Raw genomic sequence first — 21,131 nt, 5'->3', positions numbered from 1 at the left:
CTTGCACCTCGCTAGACACTGCTGCAACGCTGCAAACCATGCTCGCATCCATCGTCGTCGCTTCGGCCCTCGCGGCAGGCGCACTCGCCCAGTCCACCCCGCTCGCCGCCAAACGGTTCCAGTGGGACAACCTCGTGCGTCCCAAGCGCCACTCTATCCCGCGTAACACTCGATACGGACACCCCCGCTGACCTGCGCACTCTACTCCCACTACATCCGCCATCCTCTCTCTCTCCTGGCTCGCACCTCCTCCTCGATCGCTCAACCCCCCTCCCCCGTTCCTCCTCTCGCAGCCCTACAAAGCCGACACAGACAACGGTGTCCGCGGTCCCCAACTCGGTTACAACAGGTTCGTCACCTCGCTCCCTCTCAGACGTCTCGCCACTCGCTCGGGTTCTCCGATCGCAGCAATGGAGAGGCTTGGCGAGAGACGACTTGGCTAAACGGACGTACTGATTGCTGCGAATGGCTGTGACGGAACAGGTGCAACGGGACGACCCAGAACCAGGACTCGCTTTGCCAGACTGGTACGTTCGCGACTTTGAAGATTCGGGCGGGTGGTCGCTCGGAAGTATCGAAGACTGACCTTCGCTCGCTTACGCCCCCTTCTCTCGCATCACACATCACACACAGCCGTCATCAACTCGGTGCGTACGACTGCACAAGCTCGCGAGCTGACCGTCTCGAAGAGCTCGAACTGACTCTCTTTCGTCCCCTCGTCTGTGCGCACAGATCGATGACTTCTGCCTCTGGGTGCGTCTCATGAAGAGAATCATTGAGCACAAGCGGGCTGTTGACCCTCAGCTCGCTCTCCAGGCCCCTCCCGAGCCGGGCAAGACCGTCGGCGATATCGAAGGTCCGTTCTCCCCTTTCCCCTCCCTTCTCTCCCCAAGCTGATGGCGTCGGTGTGGTGTGGACAGGCGAGATGGTCGCGTGGTGCACCAAGGAAGGGTACGGGACGAGGATCATCCCCGAGGGCGCGTTGCAGGGCGTGCAGTTCATCCGGGTGCGTTCAGCTCCTCCTTACTGTCTCCCCTGCTTCTCATCTCGTGTTCGAGACGAGCGAAGGACGCTGAGACTGATGCCTGAACGCTGCGTAGACCCCGCACTACGTCCAAGTCGTCGGCTACATCGACCAAGTCAAGATCGACATGCAAGCGGACGACTACGGAGGCGAGATGGCGCGTCTTCTCTCTTTCCCTCCTTCGTTCGTACGCACGCTGACACCGGGTGGAACGTAGGACCCGCACGGAGCGGACCAGCGCGGAAACCCTCTCGGTGGTGCGTCCCGCCTTTCATGGTTCGTGGGCGCGGAGTATGCTGATGGAGGATGATTGTGCAGGCCTGCTCTTCTCGAACGCCTTTGGAGGGAACAGCTCGCGCAACGGTACGCGCAACGGCACACAGTTTCAGCAAGTCATCCAGGTTCGTCCCTTTTCCTTCACCTCGAGCCCTTTTACCGCAGAGACTGATAGGAGTAACGACGCAGTGGCACAACTTTATGGGCGGCGCGCAGTTCTGCTTGAAGGCTTGCGACCCGTCTTACGAGAATGGCTGGGCGATGTGCGAGGTTCGTCCTCCCTTTTCTCCTCCCTCCCTTCCTCCCTCCCTATCTTGCTAACACTTTCACAACGGGCATAGCACATCTTTGACCGCATCGGCTGCACCTACAACGCCCCTTCGACCTGGTCCAAGATCAACGGCACGTTCGAGAGCTGCTTGGGCGACGACCAGCTTTACCCGGGCCAGTACATCGAGAATGGACGGACGATGACGTATACTCAGCCGCCCGAGTCGTTGGGTCCTATCACGACGTGCGTTCGCGGGCGTTCCTTCTCTCGAGTGCTTGAAGAGGAGAAGCTGATGAGAGGATGTGTGCGGCGCAGCGTCCCCTACACGCCCTTTACCCCCTCCTCATCCTCCTGCACGCCCTACACCTCCGCCTCGATCTACACCGCCGCCGCCCAACTCGCTCCCTCGTCCTCCTCCACCTCCACCTCCTCTTCTTCCGCTCCTACCTCCTCCGCCTCGGGCTCGGCATCCGCAACGGCTTCGTCCGGTTCTGGAGCGGGATCCGCAGCGGGTCCGGCGAGTACTGGGACGGCGGGCGGTCAGCAGAACTCGCAGCCTGGCTCTGGATCAGGCGCGGAGGACCTCAAGGTCGCAGGAATGATGGTTGCTGTCGTCGCAGGGTTGATCGGATTCGTCGCAGCGCTCTGATCGCACCTCACCCACTCACTTACCTAGCCCTCTCTTTCTCTCACTCCCTTCTTAGCCCCTCACTTCCCGTTCGTTTGTAGCACTCACAGCTCCGCTCTCTCGCACTAGTAGACACTACGGTCCTCGGTCTTGCTTATGCATGCGTCTTCGCTCCTTTCTCTTCTTTGTCGAGCGAGAGAGGGAGGGTGAGGAGCGGGAGATGAGGAGAGGGCCAAGCGGCGAGCGGGCGACGAGGGGAGCTCTCGTGCGACGGCACGAACACCAGTGCTTGTTCTTGCATCCCGAAAGCTCAGAGAGTCGTTGAGACGAAGCGCGGCGAGGCTCTACGCAACTCGTGCGCGAGGTTGCGAAGGTCAAGCCAGTTTCCCTCTCAAGGCCTCTCTCGCCCTTCTCACTTGTACGAGGGAGATGCGTAATCGAGAGCTCGTCACAGGTGATGCGGTGTAAGCGACAAGCGGGTCCGTCCAAGCGAATCAAGCGAATTCCGTCCATTCAAGCGAGTTTCCCCTCCTCCTCCTCGAGCTAGACCGTGCGCCTCAGCCGGTCGTTCCGCCGCTCGTGCTGGCCGACGTCGGGATGGCCGGCGAGTCTTGTGGAGCGGGCGAGGGGGACGGAGCCTTGTAGGTGATCGAAGTCGCCTCCTCGACGAGATCGTACGTCGTTCGGCCCCTCCACCAGGGAGCTCCTGTCACATAGCAACCCGACGCCTGCGAGCCGCCCGTAGGGAATTGATCAAAGCGAGGAAATAAGATCGAGCGCACCAGATCCCTCCAGTCTACCGTGATTGAACTGCCGGACTTCAGTTGCACCTCAAAGTGCTTGTCAAGCCCCTCCAAGTCTGCAGTCGTCGCATCGTTTGCGTCGACGCCCGCCTCGGTAATTGCGTCGTGCAGGAGCTGGAGATAGGTAGAGGCCGCCGGCTGGAAAATCGCCTCAGTCTCGGCGCCCTCCCCATTGCTTCTCCTCCGTAGGTGGTAGTGAACGAAGAAGAAATGAGAGCCAGTATCCTTGACGTGGCGGGTCTCCCCGCATGAGCTGCAGGTGAGCAGAGCGAGGGCGTTGTCGAGGACGACGGCGAGCTGCGAGTCGGTAAGCCTGTCGTGCAGAGGCGCAACGCTTTGGGAACCGTCTTCCTCGTCGAGGAGCGGCGAGCGCTCCGCCTCGAGGACGCCCACAACGCTGGACGGCAACGCGATGCCGACGGAGAGGAGGACGCGCGCGAGCTGATCGAAGTAACGGATCTTGTCGATCCGGACCCTGTGCTGAACGTCGAGGCGGATGACTGGCAAGCGGGCGTAGCAGCTTGAGGGGTGCCCGTCTTCGAGGTTCAAGAGAGGCTTGACGGAGGAAAGGCCGAGGTACGCATGCATGCTCGGGAAGAAGTGCTGCTCAGCAGTCGGAGTCGCCTGATAGAGATCCTCGTAGATCATGAGCAGCTCGGCCTTGCGCACCCTCCTCCCCTTCTCCATGCGCTCGTCGCGCGCTTCCTGGACGGCCTTGATGACGTCGTCCTTGACCAGCGCCCAGTCTGCGAATCGGACGAGGTAAGCTAGCCTCGACCGCACGAGCCGGAGGATCACGTACAGTCTTCATCGACGGGTTGCAAGCTGTTCTTGACCGAAAGCGGTACTGCAAGCGTGCTGAGCAAAGAAGCGTTATTGCACGAGGTGCGCAAGCGGCGACGCGCAAACTCACTCCACCTTGTCGAAACCAGCATTCATCAGCCTGATCTGGATCCTGAAGTGCGACGTCGGGATGGCGTCAGCTCTCGACGACCGGAAGGAGTGTGATAGGACGCACTGCTTGAAACGCAGGATCGGCCTCTCCTTCTCCTCTTGCAGCCTCTGCTCCTCCACGCGGGCGACGCAGTCCGGAAACGCCCACGAGTCGGCTTCAACAGGGCCTGCATAGTCGTCGAAGTCGCGCTTCAGGTCGAGCGCGGCCCGCGATGGGTGCGCCTTCCTGCGGTCGGTCCTCGCGGCGACCGGGTCGATCTCGCGAAGGAGGGCAGACGTCGCGACGACTTCGGGTTTCCAGTAGAACGGCTTGCGAGAGACGCTGCGTTTGCCCTTGTGCGAGACTGCGGGAGGCATGCGCTGAGTCCTCGCGCGGAAAGAAGGTCAAGCGAGCGAGACTCACATGGCGTCGAGAGGCAGCACTGGAAGGTGAGCGGGTGAAGCTTGTCGATCGACTCTTCGAGACTTGTGGCGAGGCAGATGCTGAAGCGAGAGAAGGATCAGCCACAAGCCTCCGAAGCCAGCGAGGACGAGGCGGCGCACTTCCTCTCGAAGCACTTGGCGCAGGCGCGTACTTGGAGGTCGAAGTCTGCAGCCGTCTCGCGCTTCGTGGTGCCGCAGACCTGGACAAGCGCATTCAGAGACTTGACACGCCGGCGGACAGGCGCAAACGCACCTGGCAAGCCTTTCCGTAGAGCAGGTACGCATACGTCGGCTCGTCCAATTTTCCAGAGAGGGCGTCCAAGCCTGCACTCCGCCTTGCGGCGCGCCAAACAGGTGCGGCAGACTTGCGGAACAGCGTCGAGCGGATCGACTTGCTCGTCTGCGCGATGGCGAGAAGGGTTCCGGGGTGGAGCTGTCCGCAAATCTGCGATAGTGCAGCCCATCAGCCACGCTCTACAGTCGTACGGGCGATACGTCGGACGCACCTGGTAGAACAAGTCTAGCGGCAAGGTCGAGAAGAAGTCCCTTCTCGTCCCAACCTCATCCGCCTCGCCCTCCTCGTTCCGGCTGCTCGTCTTGCGCTTCTTCCCACCTGCAGAGTCAATGCAAAAGTCAGCGAAGCGCTCACGTCGTCGCCAGGTCCGCGGACAATCCGGGAGGAGTCTAAACGCACCGTCATCTCCCCCTCCTTCCTCCGCCCTCCTCACGCCATCGGAGGCGGGCTGAGCGTCGTCAGCAGTCGTAGAAGCGTTCTGTGCAGCGGATGCGCGGCGAGTCGTAGGCGGCATGAGCGGTTGAGCGGGAGCGAGTGAAGAGTTGGAGGGAGAGAGAAGGAGAGGAGCTCGACGAGTCGTATCGCGAGGGTCTGTACGTTGGGTGGAAGGGCAAGAACCGCGCGACAAAAGCTCATATGCCAAGTTAAGCCCGTGAAAGCGTAGGGAGGCTATTCCATCCTTCTTGTAGACTTCCTTCGCTCGTCGAGTCTTCACTTCCCGCTCATTCGTGCTAATCCCGCTCCTGCTTCCTTGCACTGGTATACAACACGGCCCTCGCCTCGCCTATGCTTGCATTTGCTCTTTCGCTTCGGAGAGGAGAGGGTGAGGCCCTGGGAGGATGGGTTTTGTGAGGCTGCACGAGCAGCCAACGCTTGTCTCGCACCCCGAAAGCTCAACTTGTTAGCGAGAGTAAGCGCGGCGAGGTTACGCAACTTCTGCGCGAGGTTGCGAAGGTCAAGCCCTTTTCCTCTCGAGGGCGTCTCTCGCCCTTTCTCACTCGTACGATGGAGATGCGTAAGCGACAGCTCGTTACAGGTGATGCTATGTAAGCGACAAGCGGGTTCCGTCCAAGCGAATCAAGCGACTTCCATCCGTTCAAGCGAGCTCCTCCTCCTCCTTCGCAAGCTAGTCCGTGCGCCTCAGCCGCTCGTTCCGCCGCTCGTGCTGACATGCGTCGGCAGCTTCGAGCCTCCTTCGCGCCTAGTCTTGGCCCTCTTCTTCTTGTCGACGAGGGTAGGGTCGATGTACAGGAGTGCATACACCGATTCGCTGTACGAGTATGCGTGGCTGACCTATAAATGCAACGAGAGTATCAGTATGGCTACGGCATGAGAGCAGTGGGCGACTTGAAAGGACGCACCAGTCCCGACCAATTCAGCCCCTGACAGAGACGGCCGTCCGGGCTGTTGAAGCGGACCTCGAAACCCGCCGGAAGCTTGTCGAGAAAGTCGATGGTCGTGGCAAGGCTCGATAGCCCGAGACGGTGCAGGAAGCGGTCTAAGAGCCGGAGGTAGTGTGCGCCAACTGGCTTAATCATGTTGTCGACTTCGAGCGTCGCCGTTGACGAGTTTTGAGCATGCCTTTGCTGCCAATGCGTGCCGAGGTTGGGGATCAGGAAGTGGTGAAGGCAATTGCCGCAGCGGAAGACGGCGAGAGGACTGTACAGCAACTCGTGGAGCTGCTGATCCGTGAGCTGGTCATGCAGCGGCGCGACGGCTTCCGTCTCGTCGTTCATGTCGACGAACGCGGACGGCTCGGCAGCGATGAGGTCGGTGATGTAGGAGGGTAGGGCGACGTCGGCGACAGTGAGTGCGCGAGCGAGGCGGTGGAAATATCGGATCTTGTCGACGCGGGCCTGGCGCTGGAGGTCGAGGCGAATTGCCGGGGTCGCGGATGACCAGCTCGCCGGGTCGCTTACAGCGTCTTCGGGGAACCATAGCGCCTGAACCGACGGGAGGCGCCAGAATGCTTGAGGGCTTGGGAAGAAGGTCTGCTCGGCGGGCGGAGTTGCGCTGTAAAGGTTCTTGTAGAGCACAAACAAAGCGCGCTTGCGCTCCGCTCGCTCGCCTTTAAGCCGTGCGTCGTGCGCCTCCTGTACCGCACGAATTAGGCGGTCCTTGATGTTCTCCCAGTCTGCGGCGCCAGCGCGAGGTTAGCTATGTTCCTCGTGGCGCAGGGTGGGTTGCGCACAGACGTCGTCGACGGGAGTTGTGCTGTCCTTGAAGCAGTTGGGGATGCTGAACGTGCTGCAAAGAGAACCGTCAGATAGCGCTGCGTACGCGGGTCCTTTCGAACGCACTCCTTCTTGGTGAAGCCCTCCGCCATCAACCTGAACCGCAGTCTGCAGCGGAAGGACAGTTATGGTACGAGCTCTGCTACACGACGAAGGTGACGCACTGCTGGATACGAAACAAACGGAATTCCCGCTCGTCCTGCATCGTGCGCTGCGCGGCGCGCTTCACACACTCCGAGAAAACCTTTGCGTCAGTTTTAACGGCGCTGGCGTAAATGTCGAAGTCGCGCTTGAAGTCGAGCGCAGCCTGCGACGGATGGGCCTTCCTGCGGTCGGTCCTCGCGGCTACGGGATCGATTTCGTGAAGGATGGCGGACGTCGCGACGACTGCGGGCATCCAGTAGAATGGCTTGCGACCGACAGTCCGCTTGCCCTTGTGCGAGACTGTGGGAGGAAATTATTGAGCATCGGCTAGTTGAGAATATTCACCGGCTTGGACTCGCAAGGCGTCGAGAGGCAGCACTGCAAGGCGAAAGGGTGACGGTCACACAGAAGCTCATCGAGTATTGCGGCAAGGCAGATGCTGGGCGGCGAGGAGCGTCAGCGACTCGCAGTCGATGCAGCAAAGACAAGAGGAGCCGACTTTGTCTCGAGGCACTTGGCGCACGCCCGTACTTGGAGGTCGAAGCTTGCCGTCGTCTCGGTAGTAGTGCCGCAGACCTAGAGAAGGGAGTCAGAGGGTCCGCGCTATGGCGGAGAGGCGTCGTGCGAACGCACCTGGCAAGCCTTTCCGTAGAGCAGGTACGCGTAGGTCGGCTCGTCTAGCTTGCCAGAGAGGATGTCCAGGCCGATGTTCCTCCTCGCAGCGCGCCACACAATCGCGGCGGACCTGCGAAAGAGCGTCGAGCGCATTGACTTGCTTGTCTGCGCGATGGCGAGAAGGGTGCCGGGATCGAGATGGCTGCAGATCTGCAATCTCGTGAGCGTTAGTCAAACTCCCGTCTATGATGCGGCCTTCGATGCGCCGGGACGCACCTGGTAAAGCATGTCCATCGGCAACGTCGAGAAGAAGTTCCTCCTGACTTCGCCTTCCGCCGCCTCGCCCTCCTTGTTCGCGCTCAGCTTGCGCTTCTTGCCACCTGAGAGCGTCAAACACAGCGTGAGCAAGCGTACCCACAACTTCGACAAGGTCCGCGGACAATCCGAAAGGAGTCGAAACGCACCCTCGTCTTCCCCTCCCTCCGTCCTCCTCCCGCCGTCGATTGCAGCCTGAGACTGGTCAGCAGTTCGAGGAACCGTCTGGTCAGCCGCAGCGGCGCCAGTCGAAAGCGGCATGAGCGGTTGAGCGAGAGCGAGTGAAGAGTCGGAGGGAGAAAGGAGGAGACGACAGCCGACGTCGTTACGACGTCTCTCGGCTTAGGCGCACGACCGTCTGTTAGGCTTAGGCTGTGGAAGAATAGTAATTGCGATTAGAAGCGAGCCTGCGCGGGAAGTAGGAGATAAGCGAGTACGATATGATTCGTCGAGGGAGGGGGGAGCAAAAGAGTAACGACAACGAGCTGGCGAGAGGGCAGGTGAGTGAAAGGGTATCTATCTACTGAAGTCGGGGGGAAGTACGGTTAAGGCGCTGCGAAAGTCGGGCCGAGGGCGGAGGGAAGAGGATACAAGTCGACCAGGAAAAGTACGGCGAAAAGGGCGTCTAGGTATGCGTGGTAGTCCTTGGGCGGGCGGAAAGGGGTATGCGGTGCGCGAGCGAGGCGAGTCGAGAGGCGGTGGGTGAAGATCAGACCTTCATGAGCTTCATCATGGCGACGAGGCCGGACCAGCCGAACGAGTTGGGCGGGTAGGCGATGTGCAGTGGTTCGTCTTCGGTGCCGAATTTGGCCTGCGAGAGGGACGTCGAGAGAGTCAGCACCTCCGTGACATCGTGCTATCGCAAGCGGGCTGCACGCAGTCCGCTCGCGAACCGAACGAATCGACCGCGCCGACTCACCCTAAACTGCCCACGATTCGCCAGCCCATACCTCGCGACAATCTTCTTGTACGCCTTTCCCAACATGCGGATCTTCCACCCACCGAGGTTGTACTCGGGGTTGATTTCGCTCGTCGCGGACGCGCCGAACGTCAGGGCGTTGCGGCCTTCGAACTGCATCTCGCGGATTACGTGCCCGAGGAGGCCTTCGGAGGTGCCGCCGGGTGCGTTGGGCTATAGAGAGGAAGAGGTGGGCGCAAGGGTAAGAAGCGTGGAGAGACCGAGGCGTCAGCGACAAGCTCCGAGCCCAAGTCTCGCGAGAGCTTCTTCCCGAGACGCACGAAAGTCACCGCATGCTTGATCTGGTACGAGTCGTGCGCGATCTGGGCCAGGATGCAGATGGCGACGATTTTCTGCGACCGCCGCAAACCGGGAGGATCAGTTCGAGGCCTCTTCTCGAGGCAAAGGAAGGAGAACGGGGAACGTACCTTGTGCTCGTCTCGCGCGAGGAAGTAGCGGCGATGTTGTGCGTCGAGCCAGGGATGCAGGCCGGCCTGCGAGAGCGAGAAAGAGAGGGACGGGAGCTCATCGTCAGCTCAAGTCCTCTGAACGAACTCGGGCGCCTACTTACGGCCGCAATCTGCGTCCCATGCCTGTTGGCCTTCCACCTGTCGAGTCCGGCCTCAATCTCGTGCTTGACGTCCTCGGGAGGCGCGTACGAGGGCGCCTTGAGCTTGATCTCGTCGTACTTGACGTGCGCGCGGTCTGCCCGTCGGATATTGTGTCGCACCTCCTTCTCCTCGAGCTTCTTGATGTCGGGGTCTGCGAGCGAGTACGCGCGTGAGCTGGGTTAAGAGTTGAGACGGGAGAAGGCTCGCGCACGCAGGACGTCTTCACGGACGCAGGAAAGGACGCTCCACCCAAACTCCTTCCCGAGCAACTCTGCAAACTCGGTGTCGACGACGCAGTACGCGACCCTGCGCTTCTTTGTCTTTGTGGCCCACTCGACAAACTCGCGCGCGACCGAGTGCCGGATGTCGGGGTCGTCGCGGCAGATGGGCGGACCCCAGGCAAAGTAGAAGCTGCCGCGTGGGAGGTAGCCCTGCACGCGCGGGTTCGACTGCTGGTGGTCGGGCGAGCGCCAGATGGCGTAGCGGTCTTCGAGCCAGGCGGTCGAGGTGGACGAGCCGTACTTTGCGATGAGGTTTGGGAGAAAGTCCTTGTCGTGGTCGGGGGTGTACGAGTAGGACGACGACGCGGACGAGCGCACCGAGGACGAGCGTACGGACGAGGTCGAGGGCCGAGGCGTGCTCATCCTGGCGGGTGCGAGTGTTGGTGGGTGAGGCGGAGGGTGCGGGGTGGGCTGGCGGGTGGGATCAAGTGCGTGAGGGCGAGCTTGTCGAAGAGAGACCCGAACTTGACAAAGCGGGCGAGCGAGGGAGAGCTATCCGCGCTTACGTCAGGCTTGCCTCGCTTGGCCTCGGGGATGAGCGAGTGCCAAAGTTGCGCATGGCTCACCTGAGCACTGCGCTCTAAGCCGTGCAGACAGCACAACACTGCTCCGCGCGTACCTCCCTCCGCGCCCTCCCTCTCACACGACGACGAGATGCGACGAGGGCTGCGTAACGGCGAGATAATCTCAGGAGGACGGGTTCGGACTCGGTTGCCATGCGAGCGTGCGAGGCGAGGGACTATCTTTTGCAGTAGCAATATTGCAGTAGAACATAGTCTCCAATACAAGCTTGGAAAACCTTTGTTCGAGGGCGACCCCGCTGTGTTCGGCCGACACCACGCCCTCGTCATTGCTGCGACACGCACTCGCTCAGGAGCCAGCGCTGCTCTTTCACCGCCACTCAGACAGACAGACAGAGACGAGCACAGGCTGCCCTGCCGGTCCCCGCCGTCCTTGCCCGCTTCTTCTGCCGCGCCGTCGACCGTCAACCGCCAACTTCCCATCGACACGCTCTCCTTCGGCCAGCACACCGCTCAGGCAGGTCCGTAGCACGCCAGAGCTTTCTACAACACCCTACAGCACCCTCCATCGCCGCGCGAGCCGCCTTCTGAGCCACCGCCGCCACCTCGCCCAGTCGTTCGACCCGCAGCTCCCCTCCTCACCATCCCCTCCTGCGCTCTACGGCCCGATCTCGGTGGCACAGGTCAAAGGTACGTACTCCTGCAACCATCCAGACGCCACACACGACCGCACACCGAGCTGACAAGTCGCCTGCTTGATCCGATCCTCGCAACGCTTGACGCCTCGCCGAATGTTCTCTGCCGATCCCGACGACCTTAAATCTCTCTCGCCATTTCCAACCTCAGCCTCTCTCTCTCTCTCTTCTCCCACCCACCCGCACCCGCAAAAGAGAACGCCATGTCCCTCCCACAAGATCTCGACATGGACAAGCTCCCTACCCAACCCTACTCCTCCCCTCGCCTCCTCAAATGGCTCTACTGCACGCAACGCGTCTCCGCCTCCCTCGCGCTCCTCCCCTACTGGGCCATCAAGTACGCGATCGGCCACCGTCCTCGTCCGTCTTGGTCCATCGCCGAGACGCTCTTGATCGACTTTACCCGCCGAGTAAGCGCCATCACGGATCGCGCGGGCGTGCAGCATGCGGTGAGGGATCCGTGTGAGGAGCCTCGGCGGGACGCGCTGAAAGAGACGCGGTTCGAGTGGGTTCCCGGAATCGAAGGAGAGTTGTATGCCGGCGCGGTCGTGGATGACGAGGTCAAGCCTCTCAAGCGCGTCGGGACGTTCATCTGGGAGCGAGCCGAGGACGTGCGCGAGGATTACGCGATGCTGAATGCCAAGGACGCGGATTTGGCCGAGGAGAACTCGGATGCTGGGTCGGTCTTTGGAGGACGCAATAGCGGGACGGAGGAGGGCGACAGGGGAGATCTCGTCGGAGTGTACTTCCATGGCGGCGGGTACACGCATTTCTCGGCGACCGAGTGCGCCCAGACGAGCATGATCCCGCGGAGACTGATGCAGGTGCGTTCGCCCCGCGCACCTCTTTCGAATGCTCTTGCTCACTCAGTTTCTTCGCACAGCACGACTACTTTTCCGCTATTCACGGTGCGTCCGAACCCCTAACATATCGAGATGATGCCGACTGACTTTGTCTCCCGCGCGCAGCCGTCGAGTACCGACTCCTCCCTCACCCCTTCCCCGCCGCTCTGCAAGACGCCCTCTCCGTCTACTCCCACCTCCTCCGCTGCGGCGTCCCGGCACACAAGATCATCCTGATCGGCGACTCGGCAGGTGGGAACATTGCCCTCGCGCTCGCGCGGTGGATCCGCGACGAGAAGCTCCTCGCCGCGCCAGGTGGCCTGATCCTCCTCTCGCCTTGGTGCGACCCGTCACACTGCTTCCCCCACTCGACGACTTCGTACGTCCCCCGACCGAATCCAGAGGATTACCTCCCCGACGAGCCGGGCGCGAGGAGGTTGCTCGTCACCTCCCTCCTCGGCAACAAACCCCATTCGTTCCTCAGTTCGCCTTATATCTCCCCTGCGTCCCAACTCGGCCCACACGGCTCATTCGCCGACTTTCCACCAACGTTCATCCACTACGGAGACGCGGAGCGCCTGGAAGAAGAGATCGACTCGCTCGTCCGCGGGATGAGGCGCGATAAAGTCGAGTTGCTCGATGTCGAGAAGACCAAGGACGCGGTGCACGATGTCCTCATGGTCAGGTTCTGGAACGAGGAGGTCAGGACCGAGATTTACAGGAGGATCTGCGAGTGGTTGGACAGGGTCGTCGCGAGGGGGAAGAAGATGGATCGGGGCGAGGACCCGCGTGCGCCCGTCGTCGGGTCGTCGTCGTCGAGTTTGAAGGACATCGAGGCGAATGGACAGGTTGCGGCGCACGTCCAGCCGGCGAGGGAGGACATCGAGGAGACGGGTCGCCCGTCAAAACTGCACAAGTGAGCGCACCCCCGCTCGCACATAGACATTCTCTCTCTCTTTCTCGATCTGTATCGCTGTTCAGCTAGCATCTCTCCTGCATTTGCATCGTCGTCGTTGTTCCTATCTTCGCCCGACTTTGCGAGTTTGCCGGAGTCCGGCTTTCTCTCCTCGACCACTCGCGATGGCTGCTCAAGACCCGTCGCTGCTGCTACAGGACTTGCTGTCGCCTGCTTCTCCCTCTCTCGATCCACGCCAACTCGCCCGCCTCGTCTCATACCACCTCTCGACCCTCCCGCTCGCACGCCCCCACCTCGCCTTCATCTCGCTCATCGCGCGCTACACAGCTCTCAGTCCAGCGATTTGGGACTCGCCAGACTTGTCAGGATGGGACAAACACCAGCTTGTGTACGAGGCAGTCAGGCAGGGAGTCTTGTTGCGGCTCGACGGGGTTGCCCGGCCGCCAACCCCCGAGGAGCCGGTTGCGTCCACTTCCAAGCGCGCGAAGGACAGCGGCGGGTGGAGCGCGCGTCGGACAGTACAGACGTTCGTAGCCGAGCTTTTCGCGGGTGTCTGGGCGGACTCGAGCGCGGCGCACGAGCAGGAGGAGGGCGTGAGGCCGCTTGCGAGGCTCACGCTTTGTTCGGGCGCATTGGCGGCACTGCAGGAGTGGAAGAGGAGGAAGGAGAAGCTGTGGGTCGGAGGCGCGGGCGGGCTTGGGAGGGCGGAGAAGGAGACGGGAAGGGCTTGGGCGGAATGGGTGCAGCGAGGCGGCAAGGGCACGGCTGGTGAGTCCGTCTCTTGCAGACTACGATGATGAGATGCTGACGAGGCTCTCAGTAGACGAAGCGCTCGCGAAAATGTTGGCTTGGCTCGCTGCGCAGACCATCCCGTTCGTCCACCCAGAAATGCTGGCTGCAGATTGGCCTACCGCCGTGAGTCGCCTCTAGTTGCGCTGGGAGACTGCATACTGACCATGCTATTCCGCAGGCTCTCCTCAACCACCTCTCCGACTCCTTCTCGGCCGTCTTCGCAGGCGGATACGCCTTCTCTACCCCTCCTCTTTCCGCCGACCTCGCAGAAACCGCCGACGGACTCGCATGGAACACGCCGTCACCGTCGCATACGCACGTCACGGCTCTCACCCAAGCACCGCTCTTCGTCAACCTCGGACCGTTGTCGCGCGCGATCGGCCGGACACTTGAAGCGACCGCCTTGACGGCCCGGTCGAGCGACACCTCCGTCGCCCAATCGTCACTCGCAGCGTTCCACCGTCTCTCAACGACACTTCTATCCGTCGCCTGCTCGCTCTCAGACGGCTGGTCTGCCACGCTTTGGTCCGATATCACCGACGACTCGTCCCTCTCGCCCTCGACCCGTTCCGAGACCGCTCCCTGGACCCTCCTCAAGTCACTCCTCTTCGCCCAAACACTCGTCTACTCATCCCTCCTCGAAGTCGTCACCTCCTCCTCCGCCTCAGAGGCCGGCGAACCCACCCAAGTCCAGCGCCAACTCGCGAGTGACGCCGTCCGCGCACTGGGCAAGACGTACTTTGTTGCGCTCAAGTTTGGTCAGGGAGGGTTTAAGGCTTGGAGGGCGGTGTTGGCGGGACTGGTGGAGGTCGTTGCGGCGCCGAGCGCTGGTTCGACGGCCGAACGGAACGGGAAGAAACCCGTCACGCAGGCAGAGACACTTGTGCGGTCGCTACAGGTCGCGAAGGGTACAGGTGAGGGCGGGCGGCATGTGCGGGCGGTCGAGAGGGCTGAAGCGACGTTCTGGCTCAACACGGCGGAGCAGGTGATGGGCGAGCTCGGCGACGATTACGTCGAGGAGACTGTGCTTCCAGGTTGCAGACCGTGCGTCCCTAAATCCGTTCTCTCGGAAGCTGGCTGACGACGCCATTTGCAGATACCTGGACGACGTGACTTTCCGCGACACCTTCGAGGCCGCACATTCCGTCATGCTCGCCGTCTTCTCGAACACTAAGCGATGCGTCACAGAGGTCGCGCCGTGGTACACCACCCTACTGCTGAAGGTGCGAACTTGCCTCTTCCTCCGAGAACAACCGCTTACAACCAGACTCGCAGATCTACCCTAGCCTGCTCTCGCCAACTCAACTCCGCTTCGCCTTCTCGACGACTGTCGGCGCAGTCTCGAGTACGGATGACGCGCTCGCGTGGTGGTGCGTTGAGGAGCTGCTCGCCCGCCTCGACGCCCTGCCCGCCTCGACCGAAGGGCCCGCCTCGGAAGCAAAGCCGATGCCTGTACCCTCAACCGACGACCTCGCCAAAGCCGGAGACACTCCACCGGCAACCGAGGAGAACACCGTCACGCCCCTCGAGACCCGCGCCATGACGCTTCCCCGCGGCGCTTACCTCCTCACCCTCATCGCCCTCCTCCCCTCCGTCAACCTCGTCCTCTTCTCCCCACTTCTCTCGCACATTCAGCGCCTGGTCCGCCAAGAACCTGTCAACAGCGACGGGAGGAACGCGCTCGTCGAGGCGACGTTTGAGCAGCTTGGCGCGGGTATGGATGCGGTCAAGAGGAAAGAGGCGACGGAGTGGTGGTTGCGACGAGGCAGGGCACTCGTCTCGGGAGGAGCGCTGCACCAGGATGCCGACATGCGGGGGCTTGAAGGACTCGGAGAAGCTGGGGAGACGGAGAGACTGGAGGATGTTGAGGAAGTCGGAGACGCATCGGCGGCGAAGCTGTAGATCGTGGACCCCGCGCTTCGCCAATCGCAGTGCCGCATACTCTCAGTGTCTCTGTGCTTCACCAGAAAGCCGCGCTTGTTTGCTCAAGGTCTCGGGCAACTTCTCCTCTTCGTCCTCTCTCGCTTCATTGCGACATCGTCTTCTGGCTTCGTCCGCTCTACATACACTGTGCAGTAGAGGCTGCTACATATTCTAGCTACCCTCAGCAGTCGCCCGTGTCTCGTCCCGCGACTTGACCGTCATCGCCTCCTCGACTTCCCAAGCCCCTGCTGCCTCACAACGTCCCCAGAGACCGGTTCACCTGTTCAGACCTCGTTCTTTCGCTTTTGCTCTTGACAACGCCTTCATCGCCGCCATTCTCCGACGTCTCTTCCCCGCCGCCCTCCTCATGTCCGCACCTTCGTCCAAGCCGAATCGCGCATTCCCGCACCTTACGACGAGCGACAAGCCAACGCTGGATGATGTTGCAAAGCTGATCAAGGACGGCAAGGCGAAGCGGATAATGCTGATGGTCGGGGCGGGCGTTTCGACGGGAGCAGGCATGTGAGTTGCGAACCCTGGTCTGTCTGCTGCTGGAATGGCGTTCTCGAACGTGCGGACTGACAAGTCGGGACGCTGGATTCCAGCCCGGACTTCCGCTCGCCTGGGACGGGGTTGTACGACAACTTGGCGAAGGTGCGTTTCGCTTCGCCTTCGCTCTTTCCGACAGCAGGGGCTGACTTTGCGCGCCGACTACGCAGTACAACCTGCCATAGTACGTCGTTGTGCCTTCGTGTACCCGTAGTCGGCGACGCAGCAGCTCACGCGTTTCCCTCCAGTCCCGAGGCAATCTTCGACGTCGACTACCTGCAAGAAAGGCCCGAGGCTTTCTACACTCTCGCGCAAGAGCTATATCCTGGCAACTTCCGCCCGACTTTGTCGCATTACTTTTTCCGCTTGCTGCAGGAGAAGGGCGTCTTGCGTGGATGGTGCGTCTTGCTAGCTAGCGCCCGCGCCCGAACTATTGCTGACCTGACCTCGAACAGCTGGACGCAGAACATCGACACGCTTGAGCATCTGGCGGGACTCAAGGACGAGCTGCTAGTCGAGGCACACGGTGTGTCCGCTTCGCCTATGCCGAAGGACCCGCTGACGCCTCCTTTCTCAGGCTCCTTCGCCACCGCGACGTGCCTGAGTTGTCGAAAGAAGTTTGACAAGGACGACATCAAGCCGCGGGTACTGCGAGGCGAGGTCGTTCGACACGACGAGGGAAAGTGCAAGGGGAACAAGCGGGCGCTCATCAAGCCGGACATCGTCTTCTTCGGTGCGTTCTCGATCGCATCGATTGGTGCGACACGACGAAGCTAACAAGATTTATCCGCAGGCGAAGGCTTGCCGGACAAGTTCTTCGAGCGCCTCTCCGACTTTTCCTCCTGCGACCTCCTCATCGTGATCGGCACCTCGCTCCAAGTTGGTCCGTTCAACTCGCTCATGCACCGCGTACCGGCGACATGCCCTCGACTGCTCATCAACATGGAGTCGGTGGGCGAAGTCGAGTCGCCTCGCGGACTTGGCTTCGACTTTACCGGCTTCACGGGCAAGCCTGGTGGTATTCGGGACGTCCGGCGGCTCGGCGACGCGGACGAGGGCATCATGGAGCTGGCGAGGCTGGTCGGTTGGGACGAGGACCTGCGGGAGCTGAAGGAGAAGGAGTGGAAGCGGTTAGACGAGCAGGAGGGCAAAGCAGCCCCTGCGCCTGCCAAGGTCGACGAGGAACAAGTCAAGGAGAAGGCGGAGGAGAAGCGGTTAGAGGTAATTGAGCAGGTCGAGAAGACTGTGGAGGCGAATGAGGGCAAGAAGGAGGACGAGGCGGGAGTCGACGAATTGACGAAGGCTGTTGCCGGCGTCGCACTCGATGGCGACGCGGCTGAGACGAAGAAGGACGAGGAGAAGAAACCGGCTTTGTAGACTGTATCTCACGCGCTCTCAGAATTATGTATCGCTGCCTCGGTCGTTGTTGTGCAAGTCGATGACACGGCAGTACAGGGGAGTCTGACTACTCGAGAAGCAAGAGATCCCTTACTCAGCCTTGTCCCGCGACGGCTTCTCCTTCAGCTCGATCTCTTCCGCCGTGTAGTTGCTTGCCGGGATGGGAACGGCGTGACGCTGGTGGTGGCTTCGGCTGGCGTGCGCGTCGGCGGACTGGCTGTTGAAGTAGTCTGCGCGTGCCGCAGGCGTGAGCAAGAGCCCCGAGCGCGGAGGGAATCGCTGCGACGTACTGTGCAGCTGCTCATTGACTGTCCGGACGACCTCGTTCGTCACGCCTCGCGCGACCGCAATGGCGGGTCCGGTCATGCCGAGCGACCAGGTCACGTACGCCGCCGCGCCGAGGACGAGGAGCATCGTGAAGTAGATCGGGCTCCGGATGACGGCGACGAACTCGTTCCAGCCGAGCACTGTCAGGACGCCGTAGATCCAGTACGGGATCTGCGCACGGCTCGCGACCATCGAACGCTTCGCCTCGATGTAGTAAGCGTCGGCTTCGCGGCGGAATCGGTTCGAGAGGGACGACTGGGCGGAGGGCGAAAGGAGCTGGAGCGACTCCTGGAAGTCGAAATCTTCGTCTGCAGACGCAGCTGCTGGGTCGACGACGCCGGTCGGGCCGGACGACGACGGCAGCTCGAAGGCGTTGAACGGGTCGGAAGGCTTGATCTCGGCGTAAAGAGGGATGAGCTCAAGGACTGAGTCCTTGGCCTTGCGGAAGATGAGGTCAATGTCATCCTCGGGCTTCCACACGCGCGGGACCCCGTCTGCGTCGTAGCGGAACTTGTCCTCGAAGACGAGCTTGAGCTTGCCGAGCATCGGCGCCTCGGCCGTGTGCTCCTGAAGTTTCGAGCGGAGGGCGAGCCATGACCGTCGCCGAAGGAGCGAGAGGGCGCCGTCCATCTCTTCTTGCGTGCAGTTGAAGCCTGTTGCGCCGATCAGAGACTTGTGAGCGACCCTACAGCTTCGCGGGAAGAGGTGCGCGCTGCTACCAGGTCACGCACGCCCCAAGCACGTCCAGCCGACTCACTCTTCGCCTTCTTGAGGTACGCCTCCTCAGCCTTGGCAAGCGCGGCTTTGAACGCGCTCAAGACCTTGTCCCACATGTCGTCGCTGGGCTTGTTGAGGGCGAGCTCGACCGTGTCCGACATCTGGCGCTTAATGTTTCGCTGCGAGGCCGAAGCAGTCAGCCCCAGATCCAACAGACAAGAGCACATCCAGACGCGCAGAGCGCCATGAACGAGCAAGTCGAGCGACCGTTGACAGAGACTCACCTCGATGACTGCGACCATCTTCCTCGTCTCCTCCTTCCTCAGCAACTCGGCAACCTGATCCATATCCTCCTGCAACCCCGCCCTCTGCTCCTCAACGCTCCACCCACTCTCCTCAAGCACGACCGCCTTTGCCTCCTTCTCAAACGTCTTCTCCGCCTTCTCCCTCGCACTCCTCACGACGAGCGCAAAGTCGTACCCCTCGCCTCGGATCGCCTGCTCAATCTCGACCCTGTATTCGCGCAACACGAGCTTGTGCAAGTTCTTGAGGTGCGAGACATAGAGCGGGTGAAGTGCTGCGTGCAGCTTCGAGACGAGCTCGACGCGCTGGCGGGCGTAGACGGCGGGGTGGTACCGACTCGCTGCAGTGTCGTAGCTCTTGAGTGCCGAGGCGATCGCGGCTGCCATGCGTGCGCCGAGGGACGAGTCAATCTTGCCTGCGCCGGGAGAGGGCGGGAAAGCGGCGACGGCGGTTGAGAAGAGCTCGAACGCTTGCGAGGCGATCTCGCCGCAGCGGAACTGGGCGAGGAGCTCCTGCTGAGTTGGGAGGTCGAGATCCTTGTTCGAGACGACGGCGTCCTGCGAGACGCAAGCGATGCCGAGTCAGGCCACGGCCTCAGAGGCTAGGAAAAGACGATCGTCACGAGCCAACGCACCCAGATCGTGCCCATGTAGGTACTGATGCCATCCGCTGGAATCCTGCGGTGATACTTGCTCTTGAAGACGTACACATCCCCACCCTCCTGCGGACTCTTGAACCTCTTCCTCAAGTCCAACACGCCCTCCTCGAATTTCTCCGGTTGGAGAAGCTTGTGCGGTAGCGCGACAAAGTCGAGGTCGAAGAAGGTTTCGATCGTGCTGGATTCGAGGCCGGAGGGCTTCGACAGGCCGTCCCAGAGACGGTTCAGGTCGGCGGTGAGCGTGTTGCGGAGGTTGGCGAGAGGGGTTGCGCCAATGTGGTCGCGAATGACGAAGAGGAGGAGCGTCTTGTCTTGCGAGCTGTGTAGGGATGCGAGGGTCAGCGTTTGAAGACAAAGTCAAAGCTTGTCGTGGCCATCTGGAGGAAAGACCCCGGAGCCAGTCTTGTCTCGAAGGAACCTGACCCACCTGCCCTTCTCCTTCCCCTTCTGTTTCGCCGCCAAAAACAGTCCCAGGTTGACCTCAAACACAGTTTTGAGCAGCCCCATGTTGGCGCCCTGGTACAACCCGACCTGGTGCTCCCAGATGTTGACGATGAGGACTTCAGCGACAGCCATGGAGAAGAGGGCGGATTTGCGCTCGAAGTCCTGTGGGTGGAAGAAGTGAGCGGACGAGGGGAAGAGGAGAGGAGGGAACGCGCCTGGTCTTCGCCCCGCTCGCGACCGTCCGTGCCTTCCACGTCCATCACGAGCACGTTCATGTCCTGACCCTTCGACATCCAGATACCTGCCATGAGAAGAGGCGTAAACTACTGCGCCGCTGGGATTTAGGCCGGCGCGTCTTCGACGAGGCGAAAAGGCGTTCCGTCGACTCACCCTTCGTCGTTTGCCTCCTCTCCGTCTCGCTCATCACATCAAAGCGCGTTCCGAAAAGCCTGTTCAGGAGCGTACCTGCACACACCGACCAAGATCGTCAGCAAGCGATCCTCCGCAACCTTCAGGAGAATCGAAGCGCGAAATCGGGTGGACCGGACGCACTCTTTCCGGTCGACTGCGAGCCAAAGACCGCTACGACGTCGTAGTTGAAGCCTGCGTCGGCGAGGTTCCAGCCCTTCATGTGCTCGTCGAGCGTCTTGCTGTGAGAAGCGACAAGGCGGGTTAGTCTGCCGGCGCGAAAAGGACGCTTGGCAGTTGAGGACGTACGTGAAATGCTGGTTCTCGTCGACTGTACGGCGCGGGAACAGGACCGTCAGTACAGTACTCGGAGACGACAGGCAGAGTTGCCGTCCGAGGAGGAAGTCGACGATATGTTAAGGCGCCGTCGCTGAGCAGACCTCGCCATTCTCGATGCCATCCCAGGAGCTCGAGCTCCCTCCTCGTCTCCCGTGTTCCTCGTCCCGCTCTGCGCAACCCTCGCTGTTCGCCCCGCCCCACTCGCTCGATCCTGCTCGAGTCCAGCGGTCCCAGGACAGTGACGGAGCGACTTACCGACCTGCAACTTGGCATCCAATCCCACAGTCCGCGCTCCATCGCTGTCCTTGCCCGCTGCGGCCGTGTGAGCGTGAGCAAGGGAGGTAGCCGGGTCGAGGGTGGACTGGGCGAGTTGGACGAGTCCCGGTGCGGCTTGTGCGACGTCGGGGATGTGTTTCTGTGGGTATGAGAGTGCCTGTGTCGATATGTCGATGGCTTTGTCCATCTCG

General features: G+C 61.4%; 8 protein-coding genes across 8 annotated transcripts; 4 read left to right on the top strand and 4 right to left on the bottom strand.

Moving 5' to 3' along the window:
* Positions 1–38: 38 nt before the first annotated feature.
* On the top strand, positions 39–2,220 carry RHTO_00809 (macrophage activating glycoprotein; the record flags this gene model as incomplete). The annotated part of the gene is made up of 13 exons (XM_016414493.1): positions 39–134; positions 294–349; positions 484–527; positions 634–647; positions 733–753; positions 817–856; positions 921–1,006; positions 1,101–1,211; positions 1,242–1,281; positions 1,343–1,425; positions 1,490–1,570; positions 1,642–1,814; positions 1,887–2,220. 13 exons carry the CDS (start codon positions 39–41, stop codon positions 2,218–2,220), a joined length of 1,179 nt encoding a protein of 392 aa, XP_016273649.1.
* A 536-nt stretch (positions 2,221–2,756) lies between these two features.
* RHTO_00808 (uncharacterized protein) lies at positions 2,757–5,188 on the bottom strand (the record flags this gene model as incomplete). Its single annotated transcript, XM_016414492.1, has 10 exons — positions 2,757–2,927; positions 2,982–3,748; positions 3,805–3,860; positions 3,916–3,957; positions 4,021–4,300; positions 4,360–4,439; positions 4,500–4,579; positions 4,633–4,824; positions 4,886–4,992; positions 5,074–5,188. The coding sequence occupies 10 exons, from the start codon at positions 5,186–5,188 to the stop codon at positions 2,757–2,759; spliced, it is 1,890 nt and encodes a 629-aa protein (XP_016273648.1).
* A 626-nt stretch (positions 5,189–5,814) lies between these two features.
* RHTO_00807 (F-box domain contaning protein) lies at positions 5,815–8,243 on the bottom strand (the record flags this gene model as incomplete). Its single annotated transcript, XM_016414491.1, has 10 exons — positions 5,815–5,967; positions 6,036–6,808; positions 6,866–6,921; positions 6,975–7,016; positions 7,073–7,352; positions 7,398–7,430; positions 7,517–7,628; positions 7,686–7,877; positions 7,944–8,047; positions 8,132–8,243. The coding sequence occupies 10 exons, from the start codon at positions 8,241–8,243 to the stop codon at positions 5,815–5,817; spliced, it is 1,857 nt and encodes a 618-aa protein (XP_016273647.1).
* Positions 8,244–8,691: 448 nt separating this feature from the next.
* Positions 8,692–10,195, bottom strand: RHTO_00806 (aspartyl-tRNA synthetase; the record flags this gene model as incomplete). The annotated part of the gene is made up of 6 exons (XM_016414490.1): positions 8,692–8,793; positions 8,902–9,114; positions 9,222–9,293; positions 9,369–9,434; positions 9,512–9,702; positions 9,763–10,195. 6 exons carry the CDS (start codon positions 10,193–10,195, stop codon positions 8,692–8,694), a joined length of 1,077 nt encoding a protein of 358 aa, XP_016273646.1.
* Positions 10,196–11,251: 1,056 nt separating this feature from the next.
* On the top strand, positions 11,252–12,810 carry RHTO_00805 (alpha/beta hydrolase fold-3 domain containing protein; the record flags this gene model as incomplete). The annotated part of the gene is made up of 3 exons (XM_016414489.1): positions 11,252–11,872; positions 11,932–11,956; positions 12,017–12,810. The coding sequence occupies 3 exons, from the start codon at positions 11,252–11,254 to the stop codon at positions 12,808–12,810; spliced, it is 1,440 nt and encodes a 479-aa protein (XP_016273645.1).
* A 160-nt stretch (positions 12,811–12,970) lies between these two features.
* Positions 12,971–15,500, top strand: RHTO_00804 (peroxisomal membrane protein; the record flags this gene model as incomplete). Its single annotated transcript, XM_016414488.1, has 5 exons — positions 12,971–13,574; positions 13,630–13,721; positions 13,777–14,642; positions 14,695–14,821; positions 14,874–15,500. 5 exons carry the CDS (start codon positions 12,971–12,973, stop codon positions 15,498–15,500), a joined length of 2,316 nt encoding a protein of 771 aa, XP_016273644.1.
* Positions 15,501–15,888: 388 nt separating this feature from the next.
* Positions 15,889–17,447, top strand: RHTO_00803 (NAD-dependent deacetylase sirtuin 2; the record flags this gene model as incomplete). Its single annotated transcript, XM_016414487.1, has 7 exons — positions 15,889–16,043; positions 16,127–16,175; positions 16,241–16,254; positions 16,319–16,468; positions 16,526–16,596; positions 16,648–16,803; positions 16,864–17,447. 7 exons carry the CDS (start codon positions 15,889–15,891, stop codon positions 17,445–17,447), a joined length of 1,179 nt encoding a protein of 392 aa, XP_016273643.1.
* Positions 17,448–17,558: 111 nt separating this feature from the next.
* On the bottom strand, positions 17,559–21,127 carry RHTO_00802 (GTP-binding protein Sey1; the record flags this gene model as incomplete). Its single annotated transcript, XM_016414486.1, has 11 exons — positions 17,559–17,698; positions 17,759–18,448; positions 18,553–18,691; positions 18,797–19,372; positions 19,450–19,792; positions 19,901–20,079; positions 20,133–20,218; positions 20,308–20,382; positions 20,470–20,567; positions 20,635–20,656; positions 20,920–21,127. The coding sequence occupies 11 exons, from the start codon at positions 21,125–21,127 to the stop codon at positions 17,559–17,561; spliced, it is 2,556 nt and encodes an 851-aa protein (XP_016273642.1).
* Positions 21,128–21,131: the final 4 nt, after the last annotated feature.

The sequence above is a fragment of the Rhodotorula toruloides genome (assembly GCF_000320785.1).
Source record: "Rhodotorula toruloides NP11 unplaced genomic scaffold Scaffold10, whole genome shotgun sequence".
NCBI classification, from domain to species: Eukaryota; Fungi; Basidiomycota; class Microbotryomycetes; order Sporidiobolales; family Sporidiobolaceae; genus Rhodotorula; species Rhodotorula toruloides.
This window is presented reverse-complemented; position numbering and strand designations above follow the sequence as displayed.